Here is a 15,097-nt window from a genome sequence, read left to right as displayed (position 1 = left end):
ACACAATGCAGAGGTGATCAGGACTGGCAGGGGTGAACTAGTTCCCAGAAAAAGACCAATGATGAAGGCAGAACGCTCCGATTTTATGCATTGCTTCTTTTGCCATGGACTCTTCCTGAGAAAGGTGTTATGGCGTCATAACAAAACATGTGCAATGCAACCCAAAAGTTCATGCACAACCCCTGGCAAGAAACGGGTACAAAATATCTGTGCTTTCATGGAGCCGATACCTTCCCACATTAACGAAAAACTTTGGAAGGTGCTAAGTACGATGTCACAAGATGAAATTACACACACACTGTCAAAAATGATGAATTTATTTTGCAATTAGGACAACAACAGTTGAACAAGAATGGTTCAAACCCAAAAAAACACGATAACATCAGGCAGAAGATGCGTGAGCTCGCTCGACTACTGATTACCACACGGAAGATGACTGAAGTCAAAGAACTGAAGGACCTCATTGATGCAAAAAAGTACCAGACAGTGGTGAAGGCAGTAAAGAAGACTTGTGGATACGAAAGTGAGACTGAATCTTACAAAATCAAATGCCTTGCACTGAAGCTCGGCCACAGTCTTAAGAAGGTTGCGAAACTTATGGAAAGCAATGCCAGAATGAGTGGAAATGATGAGATGGTTGCACAAGCTGTGGATTTCCAGAAGGTACATGAAACCAGATGGTCCGATTATATATCCTCGACTGCACTCAGAAACATACACGAGGCCAAATGGAACACACCGTTGATCCTTCCGTTTACGGAGGATATCCAAAAACTTCATTCATACTTGGACTCCAAGAATGATGAGTATCACAAACTTCTCTCAGAAGACCCTTCGGATGTAAAATGGTCATGTTTAGCCCGGACATGTTTGGCAAGTGTTATACTTTTCAACAGGAGGAGAGAGGGTGAAGTGTCTTCTATGCCTTTGTCAGCCTTCATGTTAAGAAATACATCCGAACCACACGGAGACATAGACTGGGCATTAAGTGAAACGGAAAAACAGCTCTGTCGGCATTTTTCTAGAATCGAGACAAGGGGCAAACGTGGACGCAAAGTGCCCATACTCCTGACCCCAAAGATGGTTGACTCATTAGAGCTGCTTGTCAACACAAGAGGGAAGTGTGGCATACAGAAGAGCAACCCATTCTTCTTTGCCAGACCAGGCTCAATGCTCCATCACAGAGGCTCAGACTGCCTTCGCACCTTTGCCCAAAAATGTGGCGCTAAGAATCCTGATGCTTTGAAATCCACAAAGCTAAGAAAACACGTTGCCACACTGTCTACTGTACTTAATATGACCGAAACCGAAATGGACCAGTTAGCCAATTTCCTAGGACATGACCTCGTAGTCCACAGAGAATATTACAGACTGCCAGAGGGAACGTTGCAGCTCGCCAAAATTAGCAAGGTGCTGATGTCGATGGAACAAGGCCGACTAATGGACTTTAAGGGGAAAAATTTGGATGAAATAGAAATACAACCTCATGGTATGTGTAATACTAAAGCATGCATATATCGTATATTTAGATAAGAATGTTCAATCACATTCATGATTTCCTGATATTAAGTTTATATTTTGCAGAGCAAGTTCAGCTGCCTGATGAGGGAATGGAGGAAGAAGAGCACGAGGACAGTGGTTTACAAACAGCAGGTACATGCATACATACATACATACATACATACATAATTATTAGTTATAATATGCGGGGGCAAAGCAGATCAATAGGCCATGGTAACCATTATATGCAACCAAGTTATATGCATAATTGTAGGCACTCTCAATAAGTTTGGCATCAATCCCTGCCCTGAAGATGTCAAAGGTCACCAAAGTTATTGAGCATCCTCAGAATGAGTCTATGTACTTAATTTGGTTTGGATACGTGCAAGGCCTGCAGAGAAATTAGAATGGGCCATGGGCTGGTCAAATAAAAAAATCAGCGGAGTATGTTTTGTGTGGCTCGTTCTGAAAATAATTTGAGCCAAGTTTTCTTGAAAATCGGACAAAATTTGTAACCTGTTTAAATGTATTGTTGATTTCGACAACTTTCAAAATGTGGCCAAATTCTGACGCTGACGTAATAAGTAGGTCAGCAGGTACATGGGGAGGTCAGACCTGGGAAATAAGTTCCAAATCCACACATGTGAAGAGAAAGCAGTTAAAACCCATTTTCACTAATAGGTCAAAGGTCCACACATTTTTTTTAAGCATCCCCAGGATGAAGTAATGAGTCCATGTACCAAGTGTTATGATCTAGGGGTAAGGCCGCAACAAAAGAGGGAGTTGGATTTCAAACTAAAATATGGATTTTTACTAAATTAACCAAATAACAACCAAACAAAGAGTGTGAGATAGGACCAAGTCAGTCGTCACTAATACATGGATGTTGTATGTTTGCAATGTGTCTGAGTGCTGTGTTGCATGCCCGAAACCAAAGTAAGAATGGCCCTCTCAAGGGGAGAGGAAGCAGCCCTCTTATCTGGACACCTGCACACAGGTGCAGCTCATCAGCTCGTTAGGTCTTGAGCACACCTGAAAACAAGTAGACAAAGAAAACGAGCAGAAGGCCTAACACTGGACTCACACGAATGCGTTGATCCGTCAAGGTTGACATTCACTTTAAATGGGGTGACGTCATCCTTTACCGAACTGAATTGTGGCTCCGTTGGGTTCCGTTGCATTTCATGCGTTGCTTGCTGCAAGAGTTGAAAAATGTTCAACTTTTCGAGAGGCAACGCATGCGTCAGCCAATCAAATTGCCTTTCATGCATAACTGACAGCACAGGCGCTAGCCAATCAGATCACGTTTATGCTCACGTCTAAAGAGCGGGAAGCTCAAAAAAAGATGCCGGACCAAACTTTGCTTAGATTTTTTTAACGTTACCGAGAAATAGACACTGTACAAATGTAAAAACCCCTTTATTGTAAATGAAAATACGTCTGATAGGATTTGCGAGGTGTCTGAGCCACCTATCTAATGTTAGCATGCTACTACTCACAAGGTAAACAGCTTGCTAGTGGTGTGATTGGTTTGTTGACCTGTCAATCTCTCTATAATGTCTCTGTTATCAACACAACCCCATGCGCCAGACTCCTCCTCCGCCATCCGTTGGATCAACGCATTCCAACGCTTACGTGTGAGTCCAAGGTAACAGGCCGTCACACAAGTTTGTCTATGTACCATGTACCAAGTCCTGTTATTTTGAAAGCGTGTTATATGGTCTCATGAAAACACACAAACCCGCAGGTAATTCTGAAAATTAGACCCACTTGACCAGTTGCTCTAATTATATTATTTATTAGGCTGGCGCAAGGCTTAGGGAAATGTTATGTTTTATGTGATTGGTGTTTTGTTGTTGTGTAGATGATGTCAGGTCACTTTCCGATGTATCCTTGCAAGGTACATCCAAATGGTCACTTCCAAAAGGTATGAAAGGAAAACATCACTAAATATTTGTGAAATAAAAAATGTGTGTTCCAGGGCCAAGGCCAGACATTTTACAGCTACAATGCTCATTTCTCCTGACCTGTTCAGTCACAACATTTCCAAGGCCCTCTTCTCTGTAGTTTCTTAGTAAATATTCTTGATCTACTTGTAGGTATCTTGTGAAAGCTTAGCACAAGGCTAAGGGAATTCTCATGTTTTACATGTTTATTGTTGTTGTGTAGATGATGTCAGGGGTACGTTCGTCGTAGGATTGAAGCTAAGTTAATCAATTGGCCTTTTAGCCCGTTAAGATTAGCGAGCTGATTGAGAACAGCAAATATCGGTTCGTTAACGGCTGATCCGCATCCAAATCATGTGGTTAATTTCAACCAGGCTAAACTTACCGGGGCATTTGCGCGTGCACGTCCTACTTCAAAAGGCAGGAAAGGTCGATCACCAAAACAATGATTTTCTAGCGGTATAATGGTTCTAAACTCAAAGAAAAGGGCTCTTTTTTTCTCCGCTGGCCAGCAGGAGATGAACATGAACGCTTATGAAGGATACAAGACCATAATCATGGCAAAATTCAACACCGCCACCGCTGTGAGAGCAAGATGTGTTGGGATGTTTATAGGGTGATATCTATGTATGAATACCTGACGGCAAGTGTCAACTAGTACAGAGGTTCTCTCTACCGGTTCGAAACTACAAGGTTGCCAGTTCAAATCCCCTAACCTCCTTCCTCGATATAATTCTACATTTTCTTGTAAGTCGCTTTGAATAAAAGCGTCTGTTAAATGACTAAATGTATTAATAACAAATACAATAAATTGAAGCAGTGAAAATAAATTGTCTGTATTTCTCTTTATTCTTATCATGAGTCCACCTTAATCATTTTCTACAATAATGATATGCTATGGTGTACTAATAACGCTCATATAATTATGAGTGCTTTGTTCTCCGCATCACCGATACTACAAAAATGTACCACTCGCAAAAAAGCGCAAGACAGTCAATGTTCGACTGTGGTGTTTGCAATAAATGACTCGAGAAGGTCTTGTAAATGAATGATTCTTTGTCGGCTGAATCGGTAGCGCTCATACAAGAATACTTGATCTTGGCGATTGCAAAGAACGCTCTCCCTCCGCTAATCTTATTAACTATCTAATATCAGTCCTTGGTCAATGGGATCCCTCCTTTTTCCGGGGGTGTGGCAAGCTTATCCAGCTACACTTAAGTTAGCCTGCCCTGGAGCAGGTTAGTGCTAATCGATATGTAACTATGGTGATTTATCAAAAGTTGCTTCCACGAACCAAAAAGAGGGGCGTTTTTTATCTTAGCCTGAAAATTAGCTCGCTAAACCGCTTAGCGAGCTACGACGAATACCCCCCTGGTCGCTTTCCAGTGTATCCTTGGAAGATACAGCAGAAACAGGTATGAAAGAAAAATATCACTGAATATGTGTGTTTCAGGACCCAGGCCAGACATTTTACTAGCCTGGCAAACCATATGTTTGGTCTGGGCACACACCATTGGCAGGGCTCAATCCGAGGAGCGGGATAAACGGTTGGCTCCAAATTCCCTCTGCACGCAATAGAATAGATTTCTAGGCTAGGGACCACACAGACTTCAAACGCAACCAACCCGGTCTATGTTAAGCCCGCCCACCGACTCTACATGATACGATACAAACCAGAGTTTGTTTTTTCAGCTAGCGAGTTACTAGACACCCCTGGCTGTAAATTACATTTGCTACCGCTAGGGTGCGTCTAGATTTCTAGGCTAACATTTTACAGCTACAATGCTCATTTCTTCTGACCTGTTCAGTCACAACATTTCCAACGCTTCTTCTCTGTAGTTTGTTAGCACAAGGCTAAGGGAATTCTCATGTTTTACATGTTTATTGTTGTTGTGTAGATGTCAGGTCGCTTTCCAATGTATCCTTGGAAGATACAGCACAGCTGGGACACATGTCACATCCAAAAGGTATGAAAGAATATCACTGAATATGTCTGAAAGTACAGGCGGCTGTCCTACTTAAATAATGTGAAGTCTTATTTCATTGCACAGCCTGCCCCCGTGCTGCTATGCACACCTGCAGCCTCTGCCCTGCTGTCACTTTCTCTCTCACTCTTTTTTTTTTTTTTTTAATTGATGAACATGCAGAGGAATAATTTAAAGATTACAGGCTAAATTGCTATTAAATCCAGATTAGAATGATAACCACACTCTGGAAATCTGAAGTAAACTATTGCATTCAAGTTGAGTCAAGGTACGTTTTTGTCCGAACACTGTCATTTATGGCTCTTCAATTCAATGATTTGCTTACTAAAGTAGCCTACTACGTTAATAATTACTTTAAACTCTTGTTTGCTGAATCTTGGTACAGAAGTATTCACAGTGTCCTCAGAATAATGAGTATCTGTTTTGTTTGATTGTTTACTTCAAACACCAACGGAAGTAATGTGACCCAACCGTGCTTAGAGAACCTTTTGATATGACTTTTTTTGGAATCAAGTTTTGTTCATATCTCTCTCTCTCTCTCTCTCTCTCAACAGCTCACTCTGCTCCGAAGAGGAAATGGGAATCACAGGAAGTGGAGGCAATTGAAAAGCGGTTGGGTGCTTTTATTAAATCTTTACGTGTCCCAGGAAAAGTGGATTGTGTCACATGCTTAGAAGCGGAACCCAGAGCCTTAAAGAACAGAGACTGGCAGGCTATAAAATATTTTGTGTACAACAGAATTGTTTCTCTCAAAAGAAAGATGTAATCAATTCCTGACTTGTAATTTTTTTTAGCGAAGGGAGAGCGTGGTCACCCCACCCGGACTTGAACCCGGGTTTACGGGGTGCCAAACATGCGCTCTGACGCCACACCAAAGAGCCTGGCTCGATGGCATGGCAGTCAGCACATATTCATCTGTAGGGGCGATCACATCGTCACACTGCCCTCACCTTAGGGAAGCGCAACCATGCGCTTCACGCACACAGGCATCCCTCACGCATACACCAACCATGCTTCTCCCATCCAGAGCACCCCACACACAAGTGCTTCACCGAACCATGGGGTCCTTCACACAGGGTCAACATTCCTGGGGGTCCCTCACACAATGTCCACAGGTGCGCCTCCGATGACCTCACCAGCAGGGCATCCCACTTCTGACACCATTTGTAGCGAAGGGAGAGCGTGGTCACCCCACCCGGATTCGAACGTGGGTCTACAGGGTGCCAAACATGCGCTGTGACCGCCACACCAAAGAGCCCGGCTCAATGGCATGGCAGCATGTGCTCTGGCTGCCATGCCATTGAGCCGGGCTCTTTGGTGCGGATGCGCATGGGTCACTCTCTCACTGTCTCCCTCTCTCTCTCAACACTGTCTCCCTCTCTCTCTCTTTCACTGTCTCCCTCTCTCTCTCTCTCTCTCTCTCTCACTCACTCACTGTCTCTCTCTCACTGTCTCACTCTCTCTCTCTCACTCACTGTCTCCCTCTCTCCCAACACTGTCTCCCTCTCTCTCTCTTTCACTGTCTCCCTCTCTCTCTCACTGTCTCGCTCTCTCTGTCTCTCTCTCACTGTCTCCCTCTCTCTCTCAACACTGTCCCCCTATCTCACTGTCTCCCTCTCTCTCTCTCACTGTCTCCCCCTCTCTCTCTCTCTCTCTCTCTCACTGTCTCCCTCTCTCTCTCTCTCACTGTCTCCCTCTCTCTCTCAATCCTCCACTACAAATGCTGTCAGAAGTGGGATGACCCGCTGTGAGGTCATCGGAGGCGCGCCTGTGAACACTGTGTGAGGGACCCCCAGGAATGTTGACCCTGTGTGAAGGACCCCATGGTTGGGTGAAGCACTTGTGTGTCGGGTGTTCTGGATTGGAGAAGCATGATTGGTGTATGCGTGAGAGATGTCTCTGTGCGTGAAGCGCATGGGTGTGCTTCCCGAAGGTGAGGGCAGTGTGACTATGTGATCGTCCCTACAAATGAATATGTTCTCTGGCTGCCATGCCATCGAGCCGGGCTCTTTGGTGTGGCAGTCAGAGCACATGTTTGGCACTCCGTAAACCTGGGTTCGAGTCCGGGGCGAGTGACCACGCTCTCCCTTCGCAACAGACCAGTTCATTATTTTGTTTTGTCAGGTGTAAAATAATAAACAATGTTATCAGAAAATGTAAATTGCTGTGTGTTTTTATTCAGACAGAAGTGAAATAAGTTACTATAACTTAAAAAGATCCAAGGAAATTGTTACCTTAATTTTTTTAAGTAATTTCAACTCAAGCCGTACCTAAACCTGTATAATGTACCTTTAAGTCAAGCCGAGTCTATTTTAGTGTTGTATTATTAGTTGGGGTATGAAGTGTATAAGTATAAGTAAAACTTAAAGGTACACTATGCAAGATTTTCACCTTAATATAACCATTTACAAAGCCAATTTGATGGTAAACTAACTTGTAATAGGGGAACCGTTCACCTAGAATTGCCATACAGCACAGCCGTAGCGAGTCGCTAACGAGAGAACCAGCCATGCAACTTCAACAGCTTCCGGAAGACACAGCATTTGTATTGCGTACAGGGGGAACAAGCCATGAGAAGTAGGCTATTTACAATGGCAGAGTAAAATATAAATATATCGCGACTCTAGGGCAGCTCTACAGTCGGTAAAAATACCTTAACCTGCCTAGTATACCTTTTAATGAGAAACACACAAACAAAAGGAATATTTAAAGCACATTATTGTACGTGTGGCCGCACAAGGATGATGATCGTGGGGGTGTGCAGTCGGTGTCCATGATCTGTCCACTGTTTTTAGGCTCATGAATAGATTTGCTTCAGATTTGTCCCCACATCTCCCAAAATCTTGACTGTGTGTGTGTGTGTATCCTTAAGGTAATGAGATGGGTCCCCATCATGTATGAGGTCCCCGTGTATGATGTATTTTTGTCATAGTAGGCGTGTTTATGTAAATGTGGTCCCCACACATCACAATATCTTGACGTGTTTTGCTGGTCCCCAAATGTGACTGTAAATTCAGGTCAGGAAACTTTTTGCGAGTGTATCAGTAATTCAAGGTTACCTGTGAGTTTGATAATTTTAAACAAACAAGCCTGATTTTTTTCAGGTCTGTAGCACCTCTGGAAACTGGTTCCCATATTGCACCTATTTGACAGGTGTCCCCACCACGTGACAAATACCAGCATGTGTGTGTGTGTGTGTGTGTGTGCATGTGAATAATCCCAGCATTTGAACCCAAATTTCATACAAATGATCTAGATCCTTTGTATGTTTCCCAAAACTACTGGCACAACAGGCTCATGTTCAACCACAGTAACACGATGACAGCACTGACCTTGAACAGAGGGACCGCATGGAGCGGCTGCTCTCCCATACACACCAGGTCCACTCCGATACCTGTCAGTCAGAACACCAACACATCTTCAGCATCATCATTCTTAGTGCTGTTATCAGCTGTTTTTCTTACTCATCTTATAACCTAGAATGCCCAAGTAATAAATCAAGTACTAAAATCTCCTGATGATGGCATAAAGGAAAAGAGAATGTGGTGGAACTTCTTTGCCTGGACAATATTCCCCCCCGCCTTTAGCTCACCGTTGTCAATCATGCGCTGTTTGGTGAGGATCATGAGCAGACGGTCCACCTCGAACACCCCCACACCTGGTGTGATTACGACAGACATCTGCCCCGTGCGGTCAAAGTTACGGTTGATGTAGTGCTTATCAAACACTGCATGAGGAAAGGAGAGTAGCAAAGGAACAGTATGTCACATGAGAAGAGAGTGGTGTGGTGTAGTGGTAAATGGTATGGTATAGCCTAAAGGTAAATGGCATAGCATAGCCTAATGGTACATTTTATAATACACAGGCACGCAGAAATGGCAAAAACAACCGACAGTAAATTCATAAACATAAACACAAACAATAACAGACGGGAAATTCAAATGAAGAAATAAATGAACACAGTGCTGTTAAATTAAACTCAGAGTATAATCACCAGCAGTATCATTACAGACATGTTGGTGAGGACACACACACACTCTAAAATATGGTCAAATCATGAACACAGTCAGTGACAGATGAGGACTCACCGTTGAAAGAGAGGTTGATAGCCTCCAGGTAGTTCCCCTGAACTGCTGTGGAGTTCTGACCACAGGGGAAGCCATCTGCCACACGCATGTGCACATATATATATATATATATACACACACACACAAACACACACACACACACAAGGACACGTAGAAATACGCTTTTGTGAGACATTTTAAACAATAAAATGTGTTAATGATGTTCATCTGTTGTTTATCTGCCACTGAATACCTGTGAGACCAAAATGTAGTTTGAAACTAAATGTTGCAAGTTGAAAAATGTTGCAAGCATTGAGTGAGCACTGAGGCTTAGGTCCTTTAAGCTTAATATTTTATAACAACAAAGAATTCAGATAGAACCTCTCAAATTGTATATAACACATGCACTGCTTTATAAACACAGATTGCAACTAGATATTTAAGATTTTTAAGAGGGTACAATTATAGGCCAAGATATTGTAAAATGACAAGCTGTTTCTTTGACTTTGAATGTATGTGTGTGTGCGCATGTGTGTGTGTGTGTGTGTATGTGTGTGTGTTGTGGCATCACAATGGGCCAGCTAGCAGAGGGGTGTGGTGTTCCTGTGGAGGTCTGGCTGCCACACCACAAGATGGCTGCCATTGGCACTATATCTCCCAGAATGCAGCAGGACCCAACCAGGTGTAGGTGCTTAAGGCACCTGATTGAAGGAGCATTTAAGACAGGTGCCTGTTGTGTGGGAGAGAGCCAGGAGGGAGAACTGAGAGCACCTGATGTGGGGGTGAACCCTTTGTTGAAACACTTGCTAAAGCGCTTGCTAAGCCGCATCAGGAAGGGGGAAGGCTAGCCCCAAGCCGGGAAGGACCTGGACAGACGAACTTTGAGTTTGCAACCACAGTTGGTAGGACTTAAGTTAGGAGCAACTTTATGAAGCCTATGTTTTGCCTTTGAAGAACTTTATTGTTTTGCTTCCTGAAATACTTTGTGTTGGTGAATAAACCGGATTCCTCGTTTGAAAGCACTTTTGCCTGCTCTGTCCTGTTGATTACGCACTGCCCTAAACCCAGCTCAGTGGTAAAGCCTCTCATGATACCACAGTGTGTGGGCATGTGTATGTTGTACCTGCTCCTTTGAGGCGCACCAGGACAGGGTACTGGATGAAGAGTTTCTTGATGGTGATGACGAGAGATGTCCACTCATCTCGCCTTTCATTCTGAGCCACCACTCTAAATCACCCACACAACACACAAACTCAATGTCACATATCACAACACTGTGAAAAACAACGGACAAAACACAATGTTACACAATCCAACACTAGAAAATACATCAAAACCCAAAGGACAGCAGCACCAAAAGAGCACTACACCCAAACTGTACTCTGTCTCTCTCTCATGAATAAACTGGGCATGTTGGAGCTGTCGGACCTGTAGAAGTCCTCATAGAAGCGTCCCTCATGGTCCTGTCGGATAGAACCCCTCAGGATCTCAGGAAACTCATCTGAAAGAGGAGAACAGGAAGAGGAAGTAAAGGACCCAGGAAACCATCCTTCTCAACCACAGGAAGTGATATTTACCTGGCTACATAAATAATAATTAAGACCTTTGTCAGGTTTTTAATGGCACACACGACACACTGGAACACACACGCGCATTTATGGAGGCGACACAGGACACACACACACACGCAGGTAGGCCTGAGGTCGCGGTGAACTTATTTTCTACTTTTTCCCATCCTGGACCATCCTTCCTCAAGGACCCCCCAGGAGCAGTAGGCAGCTCCAAGTGAAGTGAACTGTCCATCTTTGGTCAGGGACGGACATGTGTTCTGTTATTTTGCATGTTTTTTCTGTTGGGGTCCTTAGTGGAGGAAACCCCTTGTGAACACGGGGAGAACATGCAAACTCCACACAGAAAGGCCCGGGAGATAGCCCACTTGAGCACTGTGCACTCTGGGGAGGACCTGCCCCCCAGAGCCAACAGCGCCCCATGCGGGAATCGAACCCATGACCTTCTTGCTGTGAGGCGGCAGTGCAAGCAACTGAGCCACCGTGCCCATCTTACTGTGATCTGATCATGGAAGCAATTCATTTATCAAGCCAAACACCAACCGACAACAAAACAATTAGACTTCAGTTTTGCACCGCTCAAACCACAGCAGCTGATCTGGACAACATATCTACACATTTGATCTGTTGGCAGTGTTTTACAGGGAGGTAACGTGATCTCACCTTGAGATTTAGCGGAGTAGAAGGTTCGAGAGAAGAGCACCACCGTCACCTCATGGCTGCAGTTCTTCTCCTGTTAGTGAGTCAATGAGGAGCATGGGTCAGAAAGCTGTCAAATACTATACAGTCAAGTCACTTCTTCAAAGCAGGACTGATGATACATTTGCGATAATTTGACCATATAATACAATAACGTAAATACATGTGCCAGCCAAAACAAGATTATAGGGTGACCGAGATAAAGGCCGGTAGTTTATGAATATAACTTTGAGGCTGGTATTAACTGGTAGCTTATCAATATAACTACAACTTGTGATACCAATACCAATAATTGCATAATAATAATAATAATACACTAGCACAAGCTAGGGGGGTCTGGGAGACAAATAACAAATATAATTTCTATAAACAAATTGCATTTTTACAGAATGTTAACAAATGTTACATTTCTATAAACAGTTCCTGGCTTCTCCTAGCCTTTTCTCACCTTCCACTTGGCAAAGAGATCTGACAAGAAACCATTGACTGCCTTTTCAAAGTAAAGGTCTCCTGTAAATGATCCAGAATAGAGATTTGCAATAAAAAGCTTAATCAAGACATTTGTACTGTAAATACAGACATGGGTGTAGATAGCTAACAAAGAAAACACAGATAATACATGACTTTTAGCAGCTCTTAGAACCAACAGCTTTACAGACACACTGTAAATCTAAATAGAAAGGCAAACACATAAAAAAAAAACTGGTTGTGGCAGATTTACCATAGATGTCAAAGTCCCACATTTCACAGCTCATCTGGATGAAGATGTAAACCATCGCTGAAGTGGACCGGAAAACCACCTGGATCAAAAGAAGAATGAGTACATTTGAAAATGATCTGAGGTAGCATAACTGAAGAGTGTGCACAATATGGGCAGTGTGTGCTTCTCACCCTGGTGTCCTCACTGATGTACCCACATGTGACCTTTTCACCTTTGACCCACAGTTCACTGGCCTGGGCCCTACATGGGAAGAAGGAAAGCATGAAGAGGTCATATAGATATTAGGTCTCACAAACATACCATCACATATAGTATATGCATTCAAAACCACATAAGTACCCATGCAAACCAAAAAACAGGTTGCAATCGCAACACATACAGATCATACACAAGCACGGCTGACAAACTGATGGTAAAAGAAGCAATGAAGCTACCTGATGCCAGCAAACTCAACCTTCTGGGTCACGTATGCACAAGTACTAACCTAGAGAAATGAATACACAACAGTATAAAAGACACAATCTAAAACTATACCACTATTATACTACATACACACACACACACACACGACATGCACACCAAAGCAAACACACACAGGTGTGTAGTTATGTTTGGGCACTGCCCATCCTAAAGGGTCCACTGTGAATCCAATTCTCTGACCATACACAAAATACAGAATCACTATTTTTCATCCCACACAACATAGTGACAGTCACAAACAGAAACACGCACATACACGCACACACACAATTCTCACCAAACTCTTCTTTAGCCTCCACATGTCTCCTCGACCGATGTACTGATCTTTGAAGGTGAGCTCCACAAGATCAAGGGTGACATCCTATAAAAGAATGAATTACTCCACATCTCATGCTAACTCAGTTTCAGCACAAACACAGAGCAATGATAAGAATGGCACTAAGACCATGTTAAACAGAGGATAGAAATGGGATACTCCGTGAAGGCAGATGTGTAATCACAGGCACACCCCATAAGGTAGAAGTGGAATGTGATGTACTGTCACGCGAGGAAGAACATAATAAAAGAAAGCTTTACGCATGGGAAGATGGATAGATAAAGGAAGGATCACCTTAGGATCCACAATGTTGATGATGACATCCTGGTAGGCACGGAGTTTGAAGGCCTGGGCCACTGTCTGGTCAACACTGATTGTCTCTGATAAACACATGGGATAGAAATGCTTGGTATTGAAGAGAGTCATTCTTATATGTAGCAAGTCTGTGTTTTAACTTAAGGTAGGGGCTGAAATAGGACAGGATAACTTGGAATACCTTTCTGCAAGTCTTCTTTCAGGCTCTTGACTTGCAGCAGAAGAGGACTGATGGTGAAAGGGAAACAGAAATGTCCAGGGAGAGTAACATATCTGCACAACTGTATCAGCTTAATGTGATATAGCAGGTGTATCAAAGAACCAAAGCAATCCAGCTCACCTGTACTCGTCATTGGGATGTGCAATCTCTACAATGTCCCCCAGGGCTACCTGTTGGAACACCTTGGGATTCATCATCAGCTCATCATCTAGAAGAGGACGACACAGAACAACATGGCCACTTAATCAAAACCTGACAGACCTTTCTTGTCTCTTTGTCCATAACATTCGGGGGAATGAGGCCACTCTGAAAGCTTATCATTTAAATTAAAAACAAGTGTGAGTATGCTTTTGTAACTTACCACTTCCACCAAAGCCTTTCTTATGAACCACCAGCTTGTAAGATTTGTTTGTCTTCATTGTGATGGTCATCCTGCTGACCTAGGCTAAGGGGGGAAAGCCATCATTGGTTTAACTGTATAAGATTTCATTCACATTCTGCGTCGGAAATAAGATAATTTGACTAAATATTTACCAAATATGATTTTAGGTAACCTTTACTATTGTTTTTGTTTTTATACTGTTAGATGTATCATATAGTCATGGCACGACAATACCTTGGCGTGCTTTGATGACAACAGCAATAATTTATGCAAAATATAAATTGACTCAAAACGGCGGAGGCCTGATTGTGTTTTGACAGGGCGGAGACGTCGCGTGCTGCTGACAAACTTACTGCTAACTGCAATGCTAACATTAGCTTGGCTCATTTTCAGTTTCTAGTTGTGTGTTAGAAGTTGCAAACATACCGTCAGCAGTTCCTACCCAGACTCTTTGTAATGGCGGGTTTATGAGAGCTAAATCATTGCACAAGTTATTGAAGGATGCAAAAGTTTCTATTAATCTTCAAGGCATTTCTTTCACTGGAGCACGTAAAACAGTCTTGCTCACTTCCGGGACTGCGAGCCCACAGGATAAAAACAATATACAGAAACCCCGCCTCGGATGTGTGTACCTCTCTGTGATTGGATTACAATGCCTGCAAACTGGACATACATTGGCTGAAGCATTCCGTATATTCATTGGCCCCCGCATCCCATAGTCATCTTTAATAATCTCTATCCTGGTCATGCTTAAAGATGTTATGTCCGAGTGTCTTACGCCTTGTATTTCTTACTTTGTTTTCACATCTCTATTCACAACAAAAATGCATAGCATTCATGAACTATCGATGTGACACTGCTATACAAATATACTTTTTCCTCGTATATTTTTCATTCA

At 43.1% G+C, this 15,097-nt stretch overlaps 1 protein-coding gene across 7 annotated transcripts in view; it reads right to left on the bottom strand.

Annotated features, from left to right (window-relative positions):
• Positions 1 to 15,081, bottom strand: part of depdc5 (DEP domain containing 5, GATOR1 subcomplex subunit) — a 47,310-nt gene extending 32,229 nt beyond the window's left edge. For 6 of the 7 annotated variants that reach the window (XM_012815875.3, XM_012815891.3, XM_012815898.3 and 3 more), the window contains exons 1-16: positions 14,626 to 15,081; positions 14,179 to 14,262; positions 13,938 to 14,025; positions 13,779 to 13,825; positions 13,577 to 13,662; positions 13,244 to 13,327; positions 12,921 to 12,970; positions 12,657 to 12,726; positions 12,487 to 12,565; positions 12,214 to 12,275; positions 11,730 to 11,799; positions 10,927 to 10,999; positions 10,622 to 10,725; positions 9,520 to 9,594; positions 9,024 to 9,158; positions 8,764 to 8,825 (exon numbers count right to left, since the gene is read on the bottom strand). In XM_012815875.3, the coding sequence (XP_012671329.1) occupies positions 8,764 to 8,825; positions 9,024 to 9,158; positions 9,520 to 9,594; positions 10,622 to 10,725; positions 10,927 to 10,999; positions 11,730 to 11,799; positions 12,214 to 12,275; positions 12,487 to 12,565; positions 12,657 to 12,726; positions 12,921 to 12,970; positions 13,244 to 13,327; positions 13,577 to 13,662; positions 13,779 to 13,825; positions 13,938 to 14,025; positions 14,179 to 14,248 (1,155 nt within the window). In that variant the 5' untranslated portion in view covers positions 14,249 to 14,262; positions 14,626 to 15,081. The remainder of the gene's footprint in view (positions 1 to 8,763; positions 8,826 to 9,023; positions 9,159 to 9,519; positions 9,595 to 10,621; positions 10,726 to 10,926; positions 11,000 to 11,729; positions 11,800 to 12,213; positions 12,276 to 12,486; positions 12,566 to 12,656; positions 12,727 to 12,920; positions 12,971 to 13,243; positions 13,328 to 13,576; positions 13,663 to 13,778; positions 13,826 to 13,937; positions 14,026 to 14,178; positions 14,263 to 14,625) is intronic. The other variant, XM_031578397.2, reaches the window with a different exon arrangement.
• Positions 15,082 to 15,097: the final 16 nt, after the last annotated feature.

The sequence above is a fragment of the Clupea harengus genome, chromosome 12, assembly GCF_900700415.2.
Source record: "Clupea harengus chromosome 12, Ch_v2.0.2, whole genome shotgun sequence".
Lineage (NCBI taxonomy): Eukaryota > Metazoa > Chordata > Actinopteri > Clupeiformes > Clupeidae > Clupea > Clupea harengus.
This window is presented reverse-complemented; position numbering and strand designations above follow the sequence as displayed.